The following is a 27,671-nucleotide window of genomic DNA, read 5'->3' as shown; positions in this document are numbered from 1 at the left end:
CACCTCTGGACCCTCTGGACCTCACAGCTCCACACACTCCTGGCCTTCTCCACTTCTCTCCCCTCCCCCTCCCTTGCGCTGTAATTTCTTTGATCCCTGCTCAGCATGAAGCAGTTTCAGAAGAATCTTCGTCCCCTTTCCTTATATATAGAGAAGTGGGGAAATGTCATGGGGCCCAGAGTACCCCAGAAGTTCTCTGGGACACATCAAAGACTCTTCTCCTGGAGAAACTAAACCAGAGGACAGATATGCCTAGAGAGATAAGCTGAACCAGATCAGACTGAGCTAGCTTTGGGATCTCCACCCTTCATTCTAGTCTCCCTTACCCCTGAGGAGATAATTTTGGGTGTGCCTGCTTCCTTTGTGTCAGGAGGAGATGGCTTGAGAGATCTACAGCCACCTTTCACCCAACTCCTCCACAGTCAAATGGTCACCCCCATCAGTCCCCTATAAAAGTACCTGCCAGCCTCCTGCTCGAGGAGATTGGTATCTCAGAGCCATGTGCTTTGTTCCATACCTCTCTCCCCATGAGAAGTCCAAGGATTTCTTACATGGTTTCCCTCCCCACCCCCTTCCCTTCCCTTGCCCCTAAATAAACTACCATCTTGGGGGCAGCTAGGTGGTTCAGTGGATAAAGCACTGGCCCTGGATTCAGGAGTACCTGAGTTCAAATCCAGCCTTAGACACTTTACACTTACTAGCTGTGTGACCCTAGGCAAGTCACTTAACCCCCATGGCCCCACAAAAAAAAAAAGAAAAGAAAAGAATAAACTACCATCTTATTCTAACTGCTTTTGTGTGCAAGAGGGTATAATTCTTTAAAGAAGAATTCCTAAGAACCCCAACCCCGAACGCCATTTTCCCCCATAACATTTTGGTGCCCGAACATATTTTTCTTTATAAACCAACCCTCATTATTGCTTTAGAACAGCATAATAATTTCTAAACTAATTTTACCCCCTTGTAATATTTATGGCACAATTTTCATTCCTAAAACAATTCCTTTAATTGAGCTGAAAGCAAATGATGTTTCTAAGAATTAAATTCATTATCATTTATATAAGTGTTCTTCTAATTTTTTTATAATGATCCCCATCAGTAAAGACATTTTGAGCACTTATCCCAATATTTATATATTTATTCATTCATAAGTTATATGCATACATTAGCAGATAATACTGTTTATTATGCAATAAAAAGAAAATATTTCAATAACCAAATAAAGATGAAATAATATGAGTCAATAGAAGGCCATTAAAGATTACTGAATAAGAGATGGGGGTATGAGACAGCGTGTAGAGATAACAGGGAGTCAGGACATCTCAGGAATTTGCAAACTGTAACTTCTGTGGATACACTGGGCCAGAGTAGGCTATAACACCCAGAGGTGCCCAAGCCTGCAACACCCTAGAGGGCCAGAGGTAGGAGAACACAGAGTGAAGGTATGCTTAAGGAGGACAGTATAGTTGTGCTAGAGACTTGGCTGTGGAGATAGGGTTGGATGGACTCTTTCTTCTTACTCACCCCTAGATTAATTGCCCCTTGGAGGTCAAGCCACAGCCCCTATGTAAAAACATAGTTTTTAGAAAATATAAAAATATACCCTCATGTACATAATATTTTCATGAATAAGAAACATTTGTATCTCAAAAAATCAGTGGCCTTGTTTCCGCTTTATTTTGGATTTCTTAATCAGAACCTGATTGTTAATTTAGACATTATTGATCCTGTTGCCATCTCATTGATTAAAACGGAATTCACTTTTTAATTTGAAATTCGTAATTAAAAGGAAAATTCTTCAGGTAACTGAAATATAAACCTCAGTTCAAAGTTCTTATAAATACTGAAATACAAGGTTTCATTAATCAATGAAGTCAAGTGGAAAGAACAATGGACTAGTAGTGAGATGAGTAGGGTTCAAATCTAACCCTGCCATTTAATAGCTCTGTGTGACCTTAAGCAAGGCAAATTCCTTGAGCTTCAGTTTGCTCAGGTATAAAAATGGGAATAAGACCTGTTTGGGGCAGCTAGGTGGCACAGTGGATAAAGCACCGGCCCTGGATTCAGGAGTACCTGAGTTCAAATCTGGCCTCAGACACTTGACACTTACTAGATGTGTGACCCTGGGCAAGTTACTTAACCCTCATTGCTCCGCAAAAATGATAATAATAAAAATAACACCTGTTCCACCTCCTTCAGTAGGGTTATTTGTATCAAGTAGTATAATGGATGTGAAAACACTTTAAAAAACTATCAAGCTCTACACAGGTTCTAAAAATAAATTTTCTATACCAATTAATTAACTATTTTGCTAATTGCTACTTTAATCATACCCATCCTTGTAAACCCTGGATCTAATTTTTTCTTCCTTTATTAATCATGAAATTGATATACAGTATATATAACCTGTTCAAATTAATTTATTTTTTTAAAAAATAAAATACATTTATACAAATAAAATAGTGTTGAAAAATGCTACTGGAAAAATAATATGTAGTTTCTACCTTACAATTGGTAATCTATTACAATGATAAGTTGTATATCTTACCATCTTATTGGTTACTTCTTTTTTTTTTTTTTTTTTTTTACGGGGCAATGGGGTTAAGTGACTTGCCCAGGGTCACACAGCTAGTAAGTGTTAAGTGTCTGAGGCTGGATTTGAACTCAGGAACTCCTGAATCCAGGGCCGGTGCTTTATCCACTGCGCCACCTAGCCGCCCCTTATTGGTTACTTCTTAAATCTAGAATTGTTAAGAAAAATGTAGGGTGTGGAGATATGATTCCATATCCATGGCAACATGTTTTTCTGTTTCTAACTTGCCAACACATTTGTTTTATTGTTAACACCTTTTAGGAACTCAAAATAGGGTAGCTGCTGGATTACTGCTATTACTGTTTCCTAAATTGTTCAGCAGATACTTTAAGGATAAACATAAGTAGCAGGTTAATAGATGTCCAGACTGTGGGCAACAGCAGAGCAGGGGTTGCCAGGTAAAAGGCAGAAGCAGGGCAGTTAGTTACTTTCATAGGACTTGGAGTTACCAAAACGTGGAAAGGTAGGTATACTAAGAATTTAAACAAGGAAGATGGGTGCTTAAAAATATATGGTCATGAGTGAAATTACAAGATTGGGGTAATCTATGTATGAAGGAGGAGAGGGTGATGAAAAATGTCAAAGGCCATAGAGAGGTCAAAGGAAATGAGGAGGGGCAGCTAGGTGGCTCAGTGGATAGAGCACCGATCCTGGAGTTAGGAGGACCTGAGTTCAAATCCAGCCTCAGACACTTAACACTTAGTAGCTCTGTGACCTTAGGCAAGTCACTTAACCCCAATTGCCTCATCCCCCACCCCAAAAAAGATGTGTACCAAAGGAAATGAGGACTGAGAAGAATCCACTTCGTTTGGCAACTGAGTGATCATTAATAATTTGGAGAGAGCAATTTCATAGGAATGATAAGGTCAGAAGCCAGATAGAAAGAGTTAAGCAAAGAAGAAAGTGAGAAGAAAGTGGAGGCACTTATTGTAGACAACCTTTTCAAGGAGTTTAGCTGCAAAGGACAGAAGAAATATAGAGCTGGTGACAGTGGGGATGGAAGAATTAAGTGAGGTTGCTGGGTTTTTTTTCAAGATAGAGTCATAAGCATGTTTTTGGCAATAGGAAATAAGCCAGGGTTTGGGGGTGGGGGTGGTGCGGGAAGGAGAAAGAGAGAGAGAGAATGAATTAAAGAATGGGGATGACAGAAGGGACAATTTATTGGAGGAGATGAGATGCAATGAGCAATGAGATTGCTTGAGGAAGTAGAAAAGCTAACTTTATTAATGCCATTTTATCATATGACACAGTGATGAAAGAGAAGGCACCTGAATGATAGGAGATGAGGAAAAGGGAAAAAGAGAGTTCACAGTGAATGCCATCAATTTTTTCTCTAAAACATGAGGCAAGATTCTCAACTGAGACAGTTGGGGGGAGTGGGAATTTTGAGGAGGGATTAAAAAATTTGGAATTGCTACTATGGAGAGTGGGAGAGTAAATTGATGAGAGGTAAAGTAGGATTATCTAGCAACAGCCAGGGCCCAGTTGATGTTATGTAATGTAAATTTGTAGTGGACCAAGTCAGAACACTTGCAAGAATCTCTCCATCTTCATTCAGCAGCACACATATAGGAGCAAAGAAATCTACAAATGGTGAGAATGATCCAAGGCTGAGGATTGGCTGGGTGTAATTGGTGAAATAATGAGGGAGCTAGGGATTCAAGAGATGAGTACGTTGTAGAGATGAATTGGTTCACCAAGGAGTCAAGATGGGGAGAAGAAGAGAGAATTGCTAGTGGAGATGGCCTGGTAGAGTACTGAGGGATCAAGGAATTAGAGATCATAGTGCAGACGAAGAACAAAATTACATAAGGAAAGGTACAGGGAGAGGTGAAAAGCCAATAGATTATGATCTACAATGTCATTGTCCATCAAAGAAGTATCTGAGTATAACAAACTACCATTTCTAGCAGTATGTTAAATAATAGTGATCATAATTGACATCCTTGCTTTATAGGTAATCTTTTTAAAAAAAGAATTTTTATCTCTTTTGTTGCCAAGACTTTCCCCTACATCCCTTCTTCCACCTCCTAGAAACCTATCCCTTAGGACAGAGGACTTTCTTTGAAAGAAAAAGAGGAGGTTATTGAAAATAAAAACTTACAATATATGCAATGTCCCACACCCTCATACCCCAGACCTTTACAAAGTAGTGGAGAAAGGTGTCTTCTCATACCTTTTCTTTGGATTTCAGCTTGTTTTTAATAATTTTGTAACATCTCAGTTTATATTGTTTAGATTATTGCTATTTCTATTGGCATTGGAAATAGTAGCCATTAATAATTTTCTTAGTATTGTTTGCTTTTTTTGTATCAGGTTTTGTAAGTTTTTCCATGCTTTTCTGTTTTCATTATATTTGTCATTTCTTAATTCGGAGTACTATTCCATTATATTCATGTGCCACAATTTGTTTAACAATTCTTCAGTTGATTAACAATTCCTCTCCTCTTGTTTAAAGTCCTTTGCTACCAGAAAAAGTATTGTTATAAATATTTTGTTGGTTGATACCCACGTCTCTGACCTGGGTCCTCTTCTCTTCCACTTTTATGCTATTTCACCTGGTAATCTCATGGATATAATTATTGTCTCTGTGCTGATAATTCTCAGATCTACTCATCCAAATCTAACTTCTCTCCTCACCTCCAGTCTTGCATCACCAGCTGCCCATTAGCATTGCATCTCCAATTGCCCATTTGTAACTGGCTGTACTATAGACATCTTAAACCCAGTTTATCCAAAATTAAATTCATCTTTCCCTCTAAATCTACTCTCTAACTTTTCTCTTACTGTTGAGGACACTATTATCTTCTCAGTCTCCTAAACTCAAGATCTAGTTGTCAACCCCCACATCCAAGTTGCAAGTCCTGTTGTTTCTTCCTTTGTAACATCTTTTGTTATATGCCTCTTTCTCTCCTCTTCATGCTGCCACCACCTTGGTAGAGATCCTCATCTCTCATGTCTGGACTATTACAATAACCTTCTGGTTGATTTTCCGGCCACAGATTTTCCCTATTCCAGTTCATCCTCCATTTGGCTGTCAGATTGCTCTTCCTAAAGCATAAATCTAACAATATCATCCATCATTCAGCAAATGCTAGTGACTCTCTGTTTCTTCCATGGATCAAATATAAAATCCTATTTGTCTTCTAAATCCTTTCATAACCCAGACCTTTCCAATTTTTTCATTCTTCTTACATCTTACTTACCTCATCCCATGTACTGGGTGACACTGTTGTTGTTATTTGCATATAATATACTCCATTTTCTAACACCAGGCATTTTCCCTGGCTGTCTCCTATCTCGTACTTCTTTCTCCACACATCTCTGCCTTCTGGTTTTTCTGGATTCTTTTGAGGCTCAACTAAAATCCTACCTTCTACAAACACCTTTCCCAATCCTCCTTAATGATAGTACCTTTCCTCAAATGATCATCTCCAATTTTGCTGTATCTTGTTTATGTATGGTTGTTTGCATATTATTTCTCCCATTAGACTGAGCTTCTTGAGAGAAGGACTTGTTTTTTTTTTTCCCTTTCTTTGTATCCCCTGGGCTTAGCACAGTGCCTAGCATATAGTAAGTAATTAATAAATGCTTGTTGACATGACTTGGCATATAGGGAGTCTTTCTTTTTGTCAATGACCTACCTGGAGTATATGCCTTCCAAGAGAATCTCTGGGTAAAGGTGTATAGGTCTTTGAGCCACTTTAATTACATAATTCCAAAGTGTGAGTGAAATTTTCCCCCAGTCCTAAGTTTTTTTTAGGGATTTTAGACTTTACTTTATTATCTGATAATGCTTTGAGTGATAAACTCTTGGAAAAGATGTAATAGTAAACTTTGGTCTACTTCTGTTCTGTGTTTGTAATTTGCAAAACCATTTTTTTAGCTTCGTTATATAGTATGCTTTAGTAGCTTCATTAGTGATGATGCACTAAGTATAAATTTAGTTTGCTTTAATTAGTGACAAGATGCTTTATATTAGAAACATACTTATTAAATTCATATCTTGTTGGTTAAAAAGTATAATACAATTAAAGGTCCACTTACTAAAAATAGATGGAATTAACCAATCAGAATTGTTAAAGGTAATACAAAAGTATATGAAAAGTGGTTATTACAAATGATGATGCCACGTATGCTATTGAGAGATGAAATACATGGTATTAAGGGAGGAAATGCATGCCATTTCTTCATATTTGAGGTATGCATATTGTAAATGTTTACCCCTTATGCCTTAAAAAAAAGTATGACACTGTAAGAATATATAAGTGGACAAATGCCATTATAACAAACATTGTGCTTCTTTAGAGGTCTGTAAAAGACTTAGGGTATAAATATCTGTGGATCCTGAAACTTGGGGTCTTTGGGTCCTAGACCTGAGACCAGCTTTATTGTGAAACAGAATCCCTCTTTCAATAAACCTATTTTCTTTGGTTTGGAGACTTTAATTTTTTCTTTCATCTAACATTGGGACTTAGAAATTTTCATGACAAAAGTACTTTCCAGAATGGTTGTTCTAATTCATATTTCTCCAACAGTATAATATTCTGCCTATGTTTCAACAACTACTAAAACTGTGACTATTCCAATATTTTGTCATCTTTGTCAATTTTCTAGGTAAAATCTCATGGTTGTTTTGATTTGCATTTTTCATATAAATGATTTGGAACATTCTTTCATATTGTTAACTATTTGTAATTCTTCCTTTGAAGACTTTTCTATTGGGGAATGACTATTGATCTCGGTTGTTTTTATATCTCAGTTTCTAATCACTTATAAGATATATTTGATGCAAAGATTTTTTTTCCTTAACTGACTTCTTCCCTTTTTCTCTTAGATGCGTTAATTTTGTTTACACAAGAGGTTTTCAGTTTTATAAAATCAAAATTAACTATTTTATCTTTTGTAATTTGGTTATCCATATTTTGGCTAAGAATTTATCTTCTACCCATAGTTGTTAAAGGGTTATGATCTGTTTCTCTTCTAATTTTTTATAGTATAATATTTAATGTTTTGTACTTTTTTATAATAAAAGTATTTTATTATTTTCCAGTTACATGCAAGGATAGTTTTCAACATTTGTTTTCATAAGATTTTTGGTTCCAAATTTTTCTCCCACTCTCCCTTCCCTCCTTCCTTCCCAAGACAGAAAGCAATCTGATATAGGTTATATATGTTCAATCACATTAAACATATTTCTGTATTAGTCATATTTTGAAAGAAGAATCAGAGCACAAAGGGAAAACCTCAAAAAAGAAGGGAAAAAAAAAACAACCCAAAAGTATAAACAGTATGGTTCAATTTGCATTCATAATCTACAGTTCTTTTTTTCTGGATGTTGAGAACATTTTCTATCACGAGTTCTTTGAAATTGTTTTGGACCATTGTATTGATGAGAAGAGCCAAGTCTATCACACTTGTTCATCACACAATGTTGTTGTTACTGTGTACAATGTCCTCCTGGTTCTGCTCATCTCAGTCAGCATCAGTTTGTGTAAGTCATTCCAGCTTTTTCTCAAATCCTCCTGCTCGTTTCTTACAGCACAATAGTATTCTATTACATTCATATACTACAACTTGTTTAGCCATTCCCCAATTGATGGGCATTCCCTCAATTTTTATACATGTGGGTCCTTTTCCCTCTTCTATGATTTCTTTGGGATACAGGCCTAGCAATGGTACCACTGGGTCAAAGGGTATGAACAATCCCATAGGCATAGTTCCAAATTGCTCTCCAGAATGGTTGGATCAGTTCACAGCTCCAGCAATAATGCATTAGTATTCCAATTTTTCAAAGATTCTCTAGCATTTATTATTTTCCTTTTTTGTCATATTAGCCAATCTGATAGGTGTCAGGTGGTACTTGAGTTGTTTTAATTTTCAGTTTTCTAATCAATAGTGATTTAGAAGATATTTTCATATGGCAATAGATAGCTTTGATTTCTTCATCTGAAAACTGCCTTTGATCATTTCTCAATTGGGGAATGACTTACACTTTTATAAATTTGATTTAGTTCCAGATGTATTTTAGAAATGAGGCCTTTACCAGAAATACTGGCTATAAAAATTGTTCCTCAGATTTCTTCCTCTCTTCTAATTTTGGCTACATTGTTTCTGTTTTTTACAAAAACTTTTTAACTTAATGTAATCAAAGTCACCCATCTTGCATTTCATAATATTTTCCATCTCTTGTTTGGAAATAAATTGTTTTCCTCTCCATAGATCTGAGAGGTAAACTATTCCTTCCTCTCCTAATTTATCTATGGTATCACCCTTTATGTCTAAATCTTGTACCCATTTTGACCTTATTTTGGTATACAGTGTAAGTTGTTGGTCAATGCCTAGTTTTTGCTATGCTATCTTCCAGTTTTCCCAGCAGTTTTTGTCAGATACTCAGTTCCTATCCCAGAAGCTGGAGTCTTTGGGTTTATCAAACAGTAGGTTACTATAGTCACGTACTACTATGTCTTCTTTGCCTAACCTATTCCATTGATCCACCACTCTTATTTCTTAGCCAGCACCAAATAGTTTTGATGACTGCCACTTTATAGTATAGCTTCAGATTTGGTACAGCTAGCCCACCTTCCTGTGCATTTTTTTTTCATTAGTTCCCTTAGTTCCTTGTACTTTTTATAAAATGTGATTTAAGATGTTGGTCTAAGTCTAAATTCTGCCAGACTTCTTTCTAATTTTCCCAATAATTTTTATCAAATAGAGAATCTTTCCTTAGTAATTTATGTTTGGGGATTTATTGAACATTGGATTACTGAGTTCCATTATTTCTGATTCTCTCTTGTCTAATCTGTTCCATTTATCTACTTCTCTATTTTTAACCAATAATAAATGCTTTGATGATTGCTGTTTTTTAATATAGTGTTAAGGGTTTGGGCATGGTGACACATACCTATAGTCCCAGCTCCTTGAGAGACTCTTGCTAGTGTATCAATTGAACTTGGGAGTTCTGAGATATAGTAGACTTAAATCTAATCAGATATATGCATCATCTGGCACTGATATAATAAGTTTCCAGGAACAGAGGACCACCAAGCTGCCTCGTGATGTGCAAGCCAAACTGAGTAGGAACAGGTTAAAGCTTGCTTCTTGGTCAGAATTGAAATTTCCCAAAAGTAGCCACTACACTTGCAGACTAGGTAAGAGGTATATCCTATCTCAAAACAAAACAAACATGATTTGCTATCTGGAGTGTTATTTCTCCTTTTCCTTCATTCCTCTATTAAAAAAAATGTGTATGTGTATATATTTGTGCACACACATATATCCTATTTCAGTTCCATGCTGTCTTAGGAATTTGTGTTTCATCAGGTGTTGACTCAATTTCCTGTCTTGCAATATAGAAACAATAGGAATGTTTTGGATGTCATTTTACTCTTCTGTCCTTGTAATTTTATTATCTCTCCAAGTAATTTAAATGCTTGTAATCTAGGTTTGGAGATGAATTTTCTTTCTCCTCTTTGGTGGTCTTTTTCCTTATATTCACCTGTAGTCACATTCTGATTCTTCTTTATTTAATGAATTTATGTCCAAGGCTGGAACTTACAATTTCCCAGCCTTTTCTCTTGTTAAAAAATTTACTCTTAACTGGCCTCTGTCTGTACCTGCCCCAAATGATTCTGAAGGTACAAAAGTAGTCCAATATGTATTCCAGGCCCTTTACCTTATGGTTTGGTACAATCTGCAAGCATTAAAAAAACAAAAACAAAAAACCTCCCTGATTGCATTGAATCAGTATCTGATTTTAAAGGCTTGAGGATGAGGGAGGTAAAGTAGTTATTCTGAACAGAGGGTTCTGTTGCTCTGTCATTCTTCAGTCTAGGGGTATGTATGCATTCCCATCATCCTTTAGGAAAGTTTCATTATGCTTTATATGCATTTAACAATAATGAGTATTGTATTTTGTCAAAACTTTTTTGCAGGCACCTTTAATATAGTACTAGTTTTTTATTATTTTTGTTATTAATGTGATATTTTATAGTTATAGTTTTCCTTATATTGAATTAATCCTATGTTACTAGTATAAATCTAACCAGGTCAGAATGAGTAATTCCTTTAATATGTTGTTGTAGTTTCTTTGCTAATATTCCATTTAATTTTTTGAGTCAGTGATCATAAGGTACATTTACCTATGCTTTTCTTTTTCTACATTATCTCTGCCTGGTTAAGTATCAAAACCATATTTCTATCAGAAAAAAAAAGTCTGAATTGATTCCTTCATTTCCTGTCTTTGCACTTCCTTTCCTATTTTTGCCAGCAATAAACTGCTTCTTGTACTGCTAATCTGTGTATTTTATGTTTTTAAATAATCATCCATTTCATCTAATTTATCTTTTTGTGTATATATAATTAAGCAAAAGAATTTCTGATAGATTTCTTTAGTTCATCTTCAAGTGTCAAAATTATTTTTTTTTTTTTTTTTTTTTTTTTTAGTGAGGCAATTGGGGTTAAGTGACTTGCCCAGGATCACACAGCTAGTAAGTGTTAAGTGTCTGAGGCCAGATTTGAACTCAGGTACTCCTGACTCCAGGGCTGGTGCTCTATCCATTGCGCCACCTAGCTGCCCCCTCAAAATTATTTTTATTTTATTTTTTTTAAATTTTTTTTTTTTTTAGGCAATGGGGGTTAAGTGACTTGCCCAGGGTCACACAGCTAGTAAGTGTCAAATGTCTAAGGCCGGATCCGAACCCAGGTACTCCTGAATCCAGGGCCGGTGCTTTAACCACTGCGCCATCTAGCTGCCCCACCAAAATTATTTTTAAATGACTAGCTATCTGGGGCAGCTAGGTGGCACAGTGGATAGAGCACCGGCCCTGGAGTCAGGAGGACCTAAATTCAAATCCGGCCTCAGACGCTTACTAGCTGTGTGACCCTGGGCAAGTCACTTAACCCCAATTACCTCACCAAAAAAAAAATAAAAAAAGGAAAGAAAAGACACTATCTGTTTTGTTAGTTTCTTTTTAAAAATAATATTTTATTTTCCCCCAGTTACATGTAAAAAACAATTTTTAACATTTGTTGGGTTTTTTTAAGTTTTGAGTTCCAAATTCTATCCTTTCCTTCCTACCCTCTCTCCACCCCAAGACAATAAGCAATCTGATATAGATTATACTTGTACAATCATGTAAAACATTTCCATATTAGTGATTTTGTGGAAGAAGATTTGAATGGAAAGGAAAGAAGAAAGGAAGGAACAAAGGAAGGAAGGAAAGAAAGAAGAAAGAAAATAGTATGCTTCAGTCTGTATTCAGGAAATATCAATTCTTTCTCTGGAGTGGAATAGCATTTTTCATCACAAGTCCTTTGGAACTGTCATGGTTCATTGTATTGCTGAGAATAGCCAAGTCATTCACAGTTCTAAATCATACAATATTGCTGGTACTATGTACAGTGTTATTTTGGTTTTGCTTACTTCTCTTTGTATCATTTTATGTAAGGCTTTCCAGTTTTGTTTTGTTTTTTAGTGAGGCAATTGGGGTTAAGTAACTTGCCCAGGATCACACAGCTAGTTAAGTATTAAGTGTCTGAGGCTGGATTTGAACTCAGGTACTCCTGACTCCAGGGCCGGTGCTCTATCCACTGCGCCATCTAGCTGCCCCGCTTTCCAGTTTTTTTCTGAAATCATACAGTTTGTCATTACAATCATATACCACAATTTATTCAGCCATTCCCCAATTGATAGACAGCCCATGATTTCCAATCCTTAGTCACCAAAAAAAGAGCTGCTATAACTATTTTTGTCTAAATAGGTCCTTTCCCTTTTTTTAAAAAAAAAAAATCTCTTTGGGATACAGATTTAGTAGTGGTATTACTGGATCAAAGGGTATGCATAGTTCCAAATTGCTATCCAGAGTGGTTGGATCAGTTCACAACTCTACCAGCTGTGCATTAGAATCCCAATTTTTCCAAATCTTCTCCAACATTTATCATTTTCCTTTTTTTCCCCCATATTAGCCAATCTTGTAGGTGTGGGGTGGTACCTCAGAGTTGTTTTATTTTGCATTTCTCAAAATAATAGTGATTTAGAGCTTTTTTTTTTCATATTGCTATAGATAGCTTTGATTTATCTGAAAACTGCCTGTTCATATCCTTTGACCGTTTATTAATTGGAGAATGACTTGTATTCTTATAAATTTGACTCAGTTCTCTATCCAATAAATGCGGCCTTTATCAGAGATATTTGCTGTAAAAATTTTTCCCCAGCTTTCTGCTTTCTTTCTAATTTTGGTTGCATTGAGTTTTTGTTTGTGTAAAACCTTTTTAATTTTATATAAACAAAATGATCCATTTTATATTTTGCAATTCTCTATCTTGTTTTGTCCTAAATGCTCTCTTTAACCATAGATCTGTCAGGTAAACTATTCCATGTTCTCCTAATTGGCTTGTTTGTTGTTGTTGTTTTTTGGTGAGGCAGTTGGGGTTAAGTGACTTGCCCAGGGTCACACAGCCAGTAAGTGTTAAGTGTCTGAGGTCAGATTTGAACTCAGGTACTCCTGACTCCAGGGCTGGTGTTCTATCCACTGCACCATCTAGCTGCCCCTGTTAGTTTTCTTTTAATAGCTACTAGTTTAAGTTTAATTTAGTGGATTTTTTTTGTGGCTTTTATTCAGTTTTATTCATAACTTCTTTGATTTTTAAAATTTCTGCTTTTGTGTTTACTTGGAGTTTTAAAATTTGTTAAGTTTATTACATTCATTGCACACTGTATCTCTTTTTTTCTCAGATTTGTTGATATAAGTGTTAAGAGATAGAAATTTTCCTCTAAGGACTACTTTAGATGCATCCCATTAGTTTTAAAATGTTTCATTGTTATCATTTTCTTTGATGAAACTTTTAGTTAATTGTTGGGTCAAAGAAATTTAAACTTAAGATTTGTTCAGTCTCTCATTAGTTTAAATTCCTTTTTCAATCGCCCTTTAATGACTATCATTCCTACAGCATTATATCCTACTGGCTATAGTGACGCCTTTAATATTTCTGCTTGTCACCATTTGTGTAATTTTTATGCTCCAGTACATATTGAACTTCTATAAGGTGCCATGCCAAGCTTGAGAAATACATAAACTCTTCACTCTTTCCATTCTGTAATTGTCAGTGATATGCCTTTTCTATCTTATCTTTGACTTTTCTAAAATACTATTCACATTTTTAACTTCTTTCTGGTTTTTTGGTTGTTTTCTATATATCTGAAAGTGGTACATTGACATTCCAACTATCATAATTTTACTGGTCATTTCTTTCCTTCTATTTGATTAACTTTTCCTTGAAGTATTAAGATTCTATGCCATGCTAGCTGTGTGACCCTGGGCAAGTCAATTAATCCTCATTGCCCCCCCCCCCCAATGCTATGCTATTCTGTACATTTATATTGTGTCGATATTGTCTTGTTTTCTATGGTGCATTAAATATAATTTCTTTTTCCTACATTTTTAATATGTAACAGAAATGTTGTCTATAATTTTATTTATAACACATCACATTTGTATGCTAAATTTATCAAATTGCTTTGTATATGGCCTTACTTTTGTGTACTGTACAGTGTTACAATCCTCACAGACATTGATCTTCAAAGCAAGGGAATTTAAGGAATAATAATGCTTTTGAAAATATACTATCTCAGATCCTTTAGGATATAAAAGTACTTTCATTTAGGAAACCCATCAGGAATTATTTATGCTAGCAATACATTCAATTAGAAATATTTTCATTTTCAAAGAAGGAGACATAAAATTTTTAAAAAGCAAGGTATAGGGGCAGCTAGGTGGCACAGTGGATAGAGCACCGGCCCTGAAGTCAGGAGTACCTGAGTTCAGATCCGACCTCAGACACTTAACACTTACTGGCTGTGTGACCCTGGGCAAGTCACTTGGCCCCAATTGCCTCACTAAAAAAAAAAAAAAAAAAGCAAGGTATAATCTGTTTTTTAAAATAACACAAGGTTTATGCACCCAAATCTCTTCAAATAATTTCAAGAAATTTACTTAAATATTTTCTGTATATTTAAATTTATATCACTGATAATCTATAAAAGAAAGTTTCCAGTTATAAAATAAATGATATCCAAAAGTACTCTCTTCATAAAATATATTTAACATTATCTTATATTAAAGGAATTTAACAATATGTATAACTCTTGTGTAATAGGAAAATACCAAAATCACATGAGACAGCAGTAATGCAATGTAAAGTGTACAAATGATGTTCATATAAGGTAAATTTCATGTGGATATTCTGGATTTTCTGATTTGATCTGACTAAAAGAGGTAGTGTTCAAAGAAAATACAAAAGAGAATCAAAACATGCTTTATTGTCTTGAATTTTTTTCCTAACTTTTTTTTTCTTTTGGTGCAACAAGGGTTATGTGACTTGCCTAGCATCACACAGCTAGTGTCAAGTGTCTGAGGCCAGATTTGAACTCAGGTCCTCCTGAATGCAAGGCCAGTGCTTTATCCACTGTGCCACCTAGCTACCCCAACATTTCTTTTTCTTAAAGAAAAATCTTATGGGGAATCTATTTCAGAGCTGAAAGGTTCCTTTGGGATCATTTGTTGGAAATGATCTTGACTTCTTAAGAGAACTTGACCATTTTGCAATTTTTTTTTTATATGAATCACTTTAGGAACAGCCTAAACAGCAGAATTCTGTATAACTGAAAGAAGCCTAAAAGAGCTATATCTATTCATACCATTGCATTGTATAAAATCATGATTGCTACCACTAATTTTTAAAGTTTACCTGAAACAATCAATTTTATTTCTGCCTCTTGTTTTAACTCTGAATATTTATACTACAAGTATGTTTCTTTTCAACAGATATATGTATGTCTGTTTAAAAGAAATATATGTATATATATATATATATATATATATATATATATATATATATATATACACACACACACACATATATAAAGCTTTTTTTTTTTTTGGTGAGGCAATTTGGGTTAAGTGACTTGCCCAGGGTCACACAGCTAGTAAGTGTCAAGTATCTGAGGCCGGATTTGAACTGAGGTCCTCCTGACTCCAGGGTTGGTGCTCTATTCACTGTGCCACCTAGCTACCCCCATATTAAGCTTTTAAAATCCATTCTTCTATCCTCTTACATTTTATTAGTGAATTCATTCCATTTATTTCATGTTTGTTATTGTTAATTGTATATTTGCACTCATTTTGTCCCCTTTTCCTTTCATTCCCCACTTCATTTTTACAAAGAAGGAGGTTGGGGCAGCTAGGTTGCGCTGTGGATAATGCACCGGCCCTGGATTCAGGAGGACCTGAGTTCAAATACAGCCTCAGACACTTGACACTTATTAGCTGTATGACCCTGGGCAAGTCGCTTAACCCTCATTGCCCCGCAAAATAAAAAACAACAACAACAACAACAAAAACAAAACAAAACAAATTTGTCAAAGAAGGAGGTCATGAAAGTGAAGAATTTGTGCATAATTTAAACAGTCTTCCCACCTTGCTGCATAGGCTCTTTGTGCTTTTGGAGGAAAAGACTGAGCCTTATTTGGTCCTGATTTGTATTGTCTTTGGTCCTGCTGCTGATTTCTCTCAGGATTGGGAACTGTGCTCTTCAAGGATGTCAGTGGTTGTTCAGACCAAGTACCTTGAAGGTTTTTCGATACATCCATATTTGTCAGATATAGAGTAAACTTTAACTACATACCTTCACTTGGGTTTGCATTATACAACACAGGCTTACCTTTGGTCGAAGTTCCTCTAGACTGTTGCTGGCCCAGCTGGGTACAGAGCGACATAACTGCTGGAACCCCCTTAGTCTTTCCTGCACTGGTTACTCTCATGCAGATCCCAAACTAGACTAGGTGGTGAATTTGAGACCACTCTCCATGATCAAAGCCATTCAGTAGTTGCTCTCTCCTATTTTTTTTTCCTTTCCAAGTATACAGCCTGAATGATCAACTGTTCTTTGCCACTCTGCAGCCATATGTTAGCCACTTCCTGATACTAGGTCCCTCCACAGTCCACAGTGGTTCTGCCATACAGCTCAAAGTTATGAGTGACAGAGCTAGAAATTCATTTCTGTTCCTCCTTCCTACAGAGTGTGAGGTCTATCCCTACTGGAACCAAGGGCCACTTCTTACACTAGCATATAGTCACAGGCTCCAGGTCAGTCCAGGTACTAGAAGGTGCTGCAGGGCTAGAATGCTCTCAGTGCCTGCAGAACTTTATCAGTCTTCCAGTGGTGACCTTGGCTGGTAAAATAGGTCACTGTAGTTGTTTCTTAGATTTTCCTATGATAACTTGGTCTAGTGCTTGCACTTTCTAGGTTTTTGTCAGAATTATAGGGAGAACTGGGCTATGATACTTCTTCCTACTGCTACAGCCATCTTTATTGGTCATCTCAAGAATCTGGAGTAATGTTGATGAGGATAAGGATAAAAGAATAAGAGAAGAAGGCTTGTGATAATTTTCTCTCAAATGGCTGATGATTGATTGGTACAGGGACAGGGCAAGAAATAGAATAAGCCACAGAACTAATATGTAATAATAATGATGATATTGAAGTTCATATTCTCCCAGGCTCATGAGAGCAGAAACTATTTCACTTTTGTCTTTATATCACCAGTACCTACCGCAGTGCCTAGAACAAAGTAGGCATTTAATGCTTGCTTATTCTAATTGGTTGGTTGATCATGAGGAAATTTCCCCTATAAATGCATATTGGTAGCTTTTAGATCACTTCTCAGTTTTCATCTCTTTAACTTCATTTCTTTAACTTTCCTCTCTTTAATTTTTATTTTCCCTTCAGTTTGGTGACTGGGTGCCACATTTTGCTTTCTCTTTGAAAAGGCTCAGTTAGTTAAATTTAGTATGTATCAATATGACTAATGTGGAAATATGTTTTACATGATTGCACATACATAACCTATATCAAGTTACATACCATCTTAGGTAGGAACAAGGGGAAGGAGAGAAAAATTTGGAAATCAAAATTTATAAAATAATGTTTTAAACTGTCTTTACATTTAATTGAAAAAATATAATTTAAAAGAAAAATTATTTTTCAAGCATTAAGAATTTTTAAAGACAAATTATTTTTAAAAATTCTTTTAATTAAAAGGAAAAAATGCAAATAAAAATACTACCCAGACAATGTTCACCTTAATTATTTCCAGATTGAAACTGTAATTGTTTAAAAAGCCTAGAATAGTAAATTAAGTGTTTTTTCCTAATAATTATATTGAAAACCCAACACATTAGTTTTGAGACATTTAATAAAGCAATATTTTTCTTTAGTGTAAAATTTGAGCCTCTACATTATGTGCTTATCTATTTAATTAACCATAGTCAATATCACCTTACTATCATATTAGATTTGTACCCCTTTGTCAAATGATCTGATTTAACAATATGAGACTTTTGCTTGAAATTGACCAACCTTGTTTCTCTATTTGCCATGCTGTATTGACGTATTTTATACTTGAGTTTAGAATCAGATAAATCATCAAGAGGAGCAGAAGGGACTATTTTGCTAGCACTTTATTTTTTATGTAAATGTTCATCTGTAAATGTCTAGAACAAAGAAACAAATGGATAGAAATAATATTAAGCACATCAGTGAGGCCATCTCCACTAGACAATGAAACACAGAGTCATCAACTTCAAGCCATTTTAGCACAACAGTAGAACCAATTGCAAGGCTACATTATCTGCAGAGGCAGGCATGAAATGGATTACTCCATTAGCCTTATTCAGCAGATCAGTAGATCTCTTCTGTTTGTTTGAGACAAGATGCCCTATAGTGCTTGTCAATTCTAATCTAGTAGATTCAGGTGGAAGTGTCTATAGTTGAGAAATTTCATGTGGAAATGATTGGATTCTGTAAGATACAAAATAATAAATCATAGGATTTTAATTCTAAGTTTTAAGTTCTAAATCTAAAATTCTAAATTTTAAATAATTTGTTCCTTGTTATAATGATGAAAATAAGGGTTTTTATGATTTTATTCTGTGGTTCGTAATCCCCTAAATTAGTTCTAATCTTGATATTTCAAATTTTTATTATTGCTACCTACCATCTTGTCATGGTTCCTATGTTGGAGGAATTTAAATTTATTCAATGTCTGTTGAAAGAACATCATACCTAATTTCATGATCGCTCTGCTGATTCCTGCAGGAAGTTTTGGCAGGATGTTGCCATACAAAATTGAAGAAATCAATTCAAATTCTTAGTGCAGTAATATGAGTAATTGGGAAATTTCCTTATGACTTAGTATACATTGCTAAGAAATATAGGTGGAAGTAGGAAAGGAGAATGGGACAACATTTCCATTTATCTTCATAATATTTAAGAAAGACTTTTTTCATGGATGCTATTTCTAATAAGTTCCCTCCCTTTGGAAAAAAATAGGTTATCTCTGATATGGAGGCTCAAGTTCACAAATTGAGAGAAGAGTTGATTCAAGTAAACTCTCAAAGGAAACAGCAGCTCATAGAGCTTGGACTTCTTCGGGAAGAGGAAAAGCAGCGAACAGCTAGAGACCATGAGACCATTGTTAACAAATTGAAGGCTGACTCAGAAAAGATGAAGTTAGAATTGAAAATGACACATGCAGCTGAAACAGAGTTAACATTGGAAAAGGTAAGCTATCCAAGTGAATTCGCTGTATAGTAAGCCTCAAAGATAGCGTAAACTATTAACCTTTTCTCCCTTAGGAGATTTTTAATTTGTAATTTATGAAGTAATTATGAACTAGAATTCTTTTTACTCTCATGTACTTTCATATTGAACAAATTGAGTGCTTTACCACATTTTTAAACTCTGCTAAAGTAGTGATGATGATGGTTGATGATGATGATGATGGGGATTAAAAACCACTTTTCCAAATTCAATATCCAGTTATCTTAACCTTCTGGATCATAAATATAAACTCGCAAATAAACTGGTATATGTGTGTGTTGCCTTGCCACCTCATGAATACCCTCTGCTGCCCTCCCCCCCTCCCTCTATATATAGTTTGGCAAACAATCAAATCAGTACTTGACAATTCTACTAGAAACCATTCCACCATGGCTCCCTCATTATCCCTGTAACATTTCAAGCCACAGTACCCCAAGCTGGCAACTTGTTCTCTCTGTGTCTTGTCTTCTATTAAAATGCAAGTTCCTGGTGGGGCAGCTTGGTGGTGCAGTGGATAAGGCACCACCCCTGGATTCAGGAGGATCTGAGTTCAAATCCAGCCTCACATACTTGACACTTACTAGCTGTGTGACCCTGGGCAAGTCACTTAGCCCTCATTCCCTGCCCCCCCCCCAAATCAAATTCCTTGAGTGTAGAAACTATTTTTTGCTTTTTTATTTGTACCCCCCAGTGCTAAGCACGGTTATTGATAAAAATTAAGTGCTTAAGTGCTTTTTCATTAATTCATCCATACTAAAGCATATAGTGCTATTATCTGTGTTACTAGAAGAAATAACTAACGCCAGTAGAATCACAAATCCTTGGAAGTATTGTCCTCCATATTCTAAGTAGCATAAGAGTCATGTACAAAACTTTCCTCCAAAATAATGGATCTACTTTTCTTTGAAGTGGGCACTCCATCTCTTGCCTCTTTGCCTTTGTATAGATAGTCTTCCATGCCTGGCATATACTGTCTCTACCCAAAGATTCCTCATCTGCCTTCAAAGTAAAACTCAGGTGCCATGTTATGTTGGAAATTTTTCCTGATTACCCATGTTTGTTGGTGCTCTCCTCCTCCTTAAAATCTTATCTTCCCTTCCCTTCCCTTCCCTTCCCTTCCCTTCCCTTCCCTCCCCTTCCCTCCCCTCCCCTCCCCTCCCCTCCCCTCCCCTCCCCTTCCCTTCCCTTCCCTTCCCTTCCCAGGTTGAGGAAGAAAAGATAGCTCACTTCTATGCCAAGGGTACTTCCCACTCTAGAGTCCTTTACCAGTAGATTCAACTGCCATTTGATTGACCTGCTGCTGGAATGTATGATTGCAAACTGCCTTGATATCTTATACATATCATTAGAATTGTCTTTGATTCTTTCATCCAACCATAAAATATTTCCTGTATTATGTTATCTTCTTTCATGTGGTGACTCAAAGCCCCTGTGATCTTTTCATATTTATTAAGGAATTACTCATACTTCAAATCTGTTGGTTGGTCAAGTTTAGATGTCTGGGCCTTCTGTGATTACATTATTTGTACCTATTGTGTTGCTGTGCCAGGTTCTTGAATTTTCCTACTTTAACTTATACAGGGTGGGTCAAAAGTAATAATTGTTTTAATATCTTTTCAAAAATTATTTTTCTTTATTTTTTGCCATTTATGAGATTTGATTTTTCACAAATAATGTAAATTCATTTCCTAGATATACTGTATATGATGCTATGGTATTATAAATTAAAAACAAAAAAGTAGTTATTAAATATTAAAACTGCTTTGTGACTTTTGGTCCACCCTTTGTATTTATTTACATGTAGTATAATGTAATGTCCTTAACTATAGAGACTGTTACATTTTTGTATTTGTATCCAAAAAACTAGTTCAGTACCTTGCATGGAATAGGCACTTAATTTCTGTTGACTCGAATCTTTAATAACTTCAAGAACTTCATGTTAAGAGGAAAATGAAATTTCCAATTAGCATTAGAGTATCAGGATTAGATATTCTTCAGAATGAGTGGTATTGCAAAAATTTGGTACTCAAACTTGGCCATATGTATTTCAGAAATGCAAAAAGTAGGTGTCTGTAAATATAAGAAAAAGTCTGAAAGACTAGAAGTCTAAGGGAGAAAGCCTGTGTAAAAACCTAATTTTCAAATTGATAAATGGATTAGAAGTTCTGCTCATAAAGACAAAAAGAACAATGAATAAAAACTTGAAGTCAGTGTACTATGAATAGGTATTATGTTTTAAAGTAAAATGGAACCAAGAGAACATTGTGCAGTGACAGAAATATTGTTTGATGAAGACTATGAATGATTTAACTATTCTCAGTAATACCGGGATCCAAAAATAATCCCAAAGGATTACCGATAAAGCCTATGATCCACCCCCAAAGAAAGAACTGATATTGATTGAACACAGACTGAAGCATGTTGTTTTTCACTTTTTTCATTTTTTTTCTTTTATTCAAGTTTTTTGTACAAAATTACTAATATGGTCATTGTCAATGGGAAATTGGTGGTGTGGATGTTTTTAGATATTCCTCTTTAAAGAATTACACCCTCTCCCACACAAATCCAATTAGAATAAAATAGCCTTTTATTTAGGCACTAGAGAAAGGAGACCAAGAGAGAAGTCAAGGTCTTCTCTCAAGAAGTGATGGTTCAGAGACATGATTCTCTGAGATACCTATCTCCTTGAACAAGAGAAAGGCAAAAACTTTTATAGATGGCAGATGCGATGATCACCACCTGACAAGGGAAAGTTCCCTTTGGGAGTGGGGGAAAGCTTGAGTGAGGTGGTGGTCCTGACTTTTGGAGTTATCTCTGTCCCCTGGCTCCTATCAGGTAGCCACTCCTAATGGGCCTGTTTCTCCTCTGGCTAGTAGGCCAGTTTCAACTTTAATCAAATTCCTTGATATGACACAACCCCATATGAGTAATATTTTACATAATTGCACGTGTATATCCTATATCTGATTGCTCACCAACCTAGAGGAACAAGGGAGGGAGGGAAGGAGGGATAGAATTTGGAACTCAAAACTTTACATAAAAATGTTTATTATTATTATTATCATTAAAAATAAAATAAAGTAAAATTAATTAAAACTCTGGTTTTAGAAAATAAATTTTGGATTCTACAAAAGATCAAAGACCATTATTAGCAAGAAATTCTCAAATGGTTCAAAATAGAAATTAACTTTAAAAAGAAGAAAGTATAGATGAAATTAGGTCAGAAATCAGATTTCAAAGTAGAATTCAAAAACACAAATTTCAGTATTCAGAACGTGGTAAAGATGATGGATAATGTCTTCACAGAAGTAGAGATTCTGAGATGTAAAATAATAGGCGTAGAACAAAAGAAAAATTCACAAGAGGAAGAAAATTTAACAGAAGAGAAGTAACAATTTTAAAAGACTACATAAATTCTATTGAATCCAAAGTGACTATCTTCAAAGTAAGGATGCATAAAAGCAACCTAAGGAGTCTCCAAGAAGAGGACAAATTAAAAACAACAACAACAACAAAACCCTCAAATACCATAATGTAGGAAATACTACAAGATAACTCCCCAGAATGTTTAAATGCACCTGGCAAAGCACTGATCAACTAAATTTACAGATTAGTATCAGAAATAAATTCCATATTTGAAAAAAAATATTTTTTCACAATTTCAATAACAAACACGTCTTGCAAGCATCCAGCGAAAGATCTTCAAATATGAAGGAACACTAATTTAAATAACACAGAATTTTTCAGTAGTTATAAGAAATCAAAGAATGAAATACTGTATCTTCTAAATCAGAAAAGGCCAAACTACAACCCAAAATAACATATCCTTTAAAGCTAAACCCAATCTTCAGTGGAAAAAGGTGGAAGTTTACAAAAGAGGAATTTGAGGTTAAGTGACTTGCCCAGGGTCACACAGCTAGTAAGTGTTAAGTGTCTGAGGCCGGATTTGAACTCAGGTACTCCTGACTCCAGGCCTGGTGCTCTATCCACTGTGCCACCTAGCTGCCCCTGCTAATGCACTCTTGCTGGAGACAGGAATTATCCAGTCACTTAACCTCAATTGCCTCACTAAAAAAAGAAAAAAAAAGAGAATAAAAAGAAAGATATTTGGTTAAGAATACATATTGAATACCCATTTTTTTTTTTTGTGGAAGACTGACCAGTTAAACAAATAAGATCAAATTTATCAAATATATTTATCAAATATAAATCATATTTATAGTATTTGAATATTTGAATATTGAAAGTAGGATTTGCCATTTAGTAGCTGTGTTATCTTGCACAAGTCACAGTACTTGGAAACATGAAGATTTAGGTTTAGAAAACAACTCCAAAACTATCTTAATGACCCTAAGCAAATCTCTTAAATTCCCTGAACTTTAGGTTCCTCATCTCTGCATAAGGATACCTTTCCTTGACTCATAAAGCACTATGGATGTGTTTATTATCATCCATGGGTTGTTTTGGAAGTCCCTTTTGAACTCAAATATTTCATATTCTTCTAAAATATTTTATTTCATTTACTCAGCTTTATTATTGCAGTATATTTGTCAAATGTTTTAAATTATATACAACTAGATAATAATTATTAGATGCATGGTAGAAAATTACTAAGTGAGCCATTCATACTATCTTGATTAAGAGAATACTGATGATTAATTTCAGCAATGATGTAATCTATTTTAGAGGATATATGACTGTACTTATGAAAAAACCACTAGTTAACTACATATAAAATACTATATAAAATATATATATATATATATTTTAGAATTTACCACATATTATATGCAAAAAAGGAAATGCCATATTTCTAAATATATGCAGATGTGAATTTTGGCTAACTTACCTGTTTGCAAGGTATTTTCTTGGCAACAAAAATAGACATTCAATTTCAAAGCATGCCTTTAACAGATGAGCAGAAATTATAGAAATACTCTCAGGAAGCAACCTTGGAAAGTTGACAATACCTCATAAAATGACATTATCTTTGTACTATGAATTTTGAGATCTGTTAAGAATTTATATATTCTCTTTCTGTCTGTTTCTCCATATACATGTATGTATATATTTATAAATATTTATAGATTTATAAATTTATATATATACATTATATATTTCTTTTTATTCAGTTTTATCTATATCTTTTGTTTTTTATATTGCATAGATGTTCCCCATATCCTCCATCCCCTTCTAGAGAGCTCTCCCCTATAACAAAGACTTCTTTAAGGGAGGAAAAAAAGAAAAAGAACAGAAAAAAATTGAGCAAAAATGATCAATACATTGAAAATAATCTGGTATTTTTCACAATTGTGAACTTTTACTAGAATCCATGCTTCTACCTCCTTTCCTATCCCTCTCTTCTTAATCCTACATTAGCTGGTTTCCAATCTCTCTCCAAAGTTATAGATCTTTTAATTGCCAAATTTAATGGCTTTTCTCAGTTTTTATCTATCTCTACCTTTCTTTAGCCTTTGATATTGTCACACTTTCTTCTTGATACTCTCTTGTCTCTAGATTTTCAGTTGCCTGCCCTGTCCTGGTTTTCCTCCTACCTGTCTGACTATTCCTTCTCAGTCTTCTTTGTATCTGATAACCCTGAGTGTCCCTCATTTCTCTATCCTGGGTCCTCTTCTCTCTTTACCCTATTTTGTTTGATCTCATCAGCTCTCATGGATCCAAGTATTATCTCTATGCAAAATATTCAGATCTTTTTATATAACTCTAAACTGTCTCCTGACTATCAGTCTTACATCTCTAACTGCCTATTGGACATCTCAAACTGTATATCCTTTAGACATCTTTAACTCAACATTTCTAAAATTATATTATTTCCCCCCCTTAAGCCTTTCCCTCTTCCTTACCTCTCTTTTATGGTAAAAGTCATCGCTATCCTCCAAATCACCAAGGTTCACAACTCATCTATCTTCCTGGACCCCCCTCAGTTCCACCCCCTCACCCCATATCCAATCACTTGACAAATCCTGTTGATTCTACCTTAATAACATATCTCATATATGCTCTCTTCACTCCTTTGACACCACCACCCTGGTCCAGGACTTCAGCACCTCATATCTGGACTATACAATGGTCTTCTGATTGATATCCCCGCCTCAAGTTTCTCCCCACTACAGTGCTTCCTCTACTTAGGTGTCAGATTGACCTTCCTAAAGGGCAAGTCTGATCATGTCATTTCCATACTCAGTTAAGTACAGTACCTCTCCATTTCCTCTAGGATCACATATACAATCCTGTTTTTTTAAAGGTACCCTCCATAATGTGGCCCCTTCCTACCTTTCTGGTTCTTTTCTACCTCAGTCCCTTCCCCCTCCAATGTTTATCTCATATATATGCACATATGCATATACATACATATATACCCATAGACAAATACATAAGTGTCTATATACACATAGTTTGTTGCATATTGTCCATCCCATTAAACTATGAGCTCCTTGAGAGCAGGAACTGGTTTTACTTGTATCCCCAGTACTTATGCTTTGCACGTTTGGCATTTTCTTGGCAAAGATCCTGGAGTACTTGCCATTTCCTTCTCCATCTCATTTTACAGATAAGGAAACTGAGGCAAACAGGGTCAAAATGATGTGGGGATGGATTTAATTGATCAGATTGACTGTGAGGTATCCCAAAGAATCACAAGTCTCAATGACTCAGTTTCCCAAGTTTTATTAGAATACTGTGATGACCACAGGGAGAAGCACCTAAATATGTCTCCAATAGGGAGAGGGGAAATGGTTATATTTATAGTGAGAAGAAGGAGGTTATCTCCTCATTATCTTAATCTCCTCCTTAGAGAGGTTCATATCCTATTTTATACTTCCATGTGTCCTAAGACATCCTCCAGGGTTGGTATCTTTCTCACTAGGGTTGTGTTTTGGGGGTTTAGACGTCATAAAGTGAACCTAAGGACATATTTGGTCTTTCTGCACATATTCATAAAGACATGCTTAAACTTGTCAGAGCCAGAGGGTCTCTCTGTTTATGATATCTCTTTACTTTAGGATCTGGTTTCTAGGTGTCCTGTCATCCAGGATTATTAATGGCTATTAATGGTTATTGGTCCCTGGTTACCTTCCCTAAGCTTCAGTTGATAATATTGGTTGATAGTAACCCTCTGGTTACAGTTGATAAAAACTCAAACCTTAGTTTCTCTGTTAACCCTTTTGGCTACTATTGCTAACTCAAGCCTTAGTTTCTCTGTTAACCCTTTTAGCTACTATTGCTAAGAACTCTGGTCTTAGTTTTTTTGTTAACCCTTTTTAGCCTCCTCCATCAGAATAACTTGCCCAGGGCCACACAACTGAGCTAGTAAGTGTCTGAGGCCAGATTTGAACTTAGGAAGATGAGTCTTTCCAACTCAGACTCAGCCTTCTATCCAATGTGCCACTTAACTGTCCTAAGAATAGAATGCTACAGTATATTATAAAATTCTGGCTTGGGGAATATAAACTAATTCCTGTGAATTCTGAGAAAGTATAAAGTAAGCCAGATTAATCAGAATATGTTTTCTACTTGAGATTTTATGTATCCGGCCAGAATGCATTACTACTGCACTGTAATTCAATTTGAATTCTCCACTAGATTCTAAACCCTACCAAAATTTCTCCAGTGTCTCTGGAACTCAGGAACTAATGTAAAAACATATGCAGTTATTTTAGATTTACTAAAAAAATTAAAAGGTAACATTTATATTCAACAAATATATGAGTGCCTACTTGTTAGTTACTAGGAATAGTATAATTTTGCTTTCTATTGACTAAGAGGCAAAATAAGGCACATTGATTTTAGATTGTGATGATTTACAATGAGAGACATAGTATCTGGGTAATTTAAACATTTTATTAATATTGCTGGCAGGATATTAATAAAACAAGGTCTATGGCCTACTCTCTCAGACCAAAGACCTCTTCCTCATGATGGGGTCTGGTTCATATGGCTTTCCCACTATAGGAGCTCCATCACACAGCAATCAAATTGGTTAGCATAATTTGGAGGTGGGTTATATTAAAATGCCGTGTGGGGGAGGGGGGAGGGATATGTTACTCAAGTAAAGATGACATCAGGGAGAAATGTAGAGACCCCCACCCAAGATCCAAATCTCATTAGTAAAGTCCTAAAACTTATCTGGACAAGAGTCTTTCCACCTTAGGCTTCTTTTGTTAGCTTAGGTTTGGGGTGGGTTTGACTTAGATAAGATTTGATAGACTTTCACAAGGAGAGCTTGATTTTTGAGTGGAGGGAGAAGGAGAACTAAGAAATAAGATCTCTAGGTCCCCCAATTATTAATTATTTTTCACAAGATCATCTGGAAAGTGGACTGAAGCAATAAAAGAACTTTGTAATAAGGCAATTCCATAGTAGGACAATGAAAAGATCCTAATGTAGAGGTCCTTTTGAA

General features: G+C 35.4%; 1 protein-coding gene across 1 annotated transcript in view; it reads left to right on the top strand.

Moving 5' to 3' along the window:
• CEP112 (centrosomal protein 112) overlaps positions 1-27,671 on the top strand; it is a 479,659-nt gene that overhangs the window by 251,122 nt on the left and 200,866 nt on the right. The window contains exon 21 of the mRNA XM_044003044.1: positions 18,983-19,213. Coding sequence (XP_043858979.1) covers positions 18,983-19,213 — 231 coding nt within the window. The remainder of the gene's footprint in view (positions 1-18,982; positions 19,214-27,671) is intronic.

This window comes from Dromiciops gliroides, chromosome 4 (assembly GCF_019393635.1).
Source record: "Dromiciops gliroides isolate mDroGli1 chromosome 4, mDroGli1.pri, whole genome shotgun sequence".
In the NCBI taxonomy this organism is placed as follows: Eukaryota; Metazoa; Chordata; class Mammalia; order Microbiotheria; family Microbiotheriidae; genus Dromiciops; species Dromiciops gliroides.
Note: the sequence above shows the minus strand (reverse complement) of the source record. Positions and strands in the feature narration are given on the sequence as shown.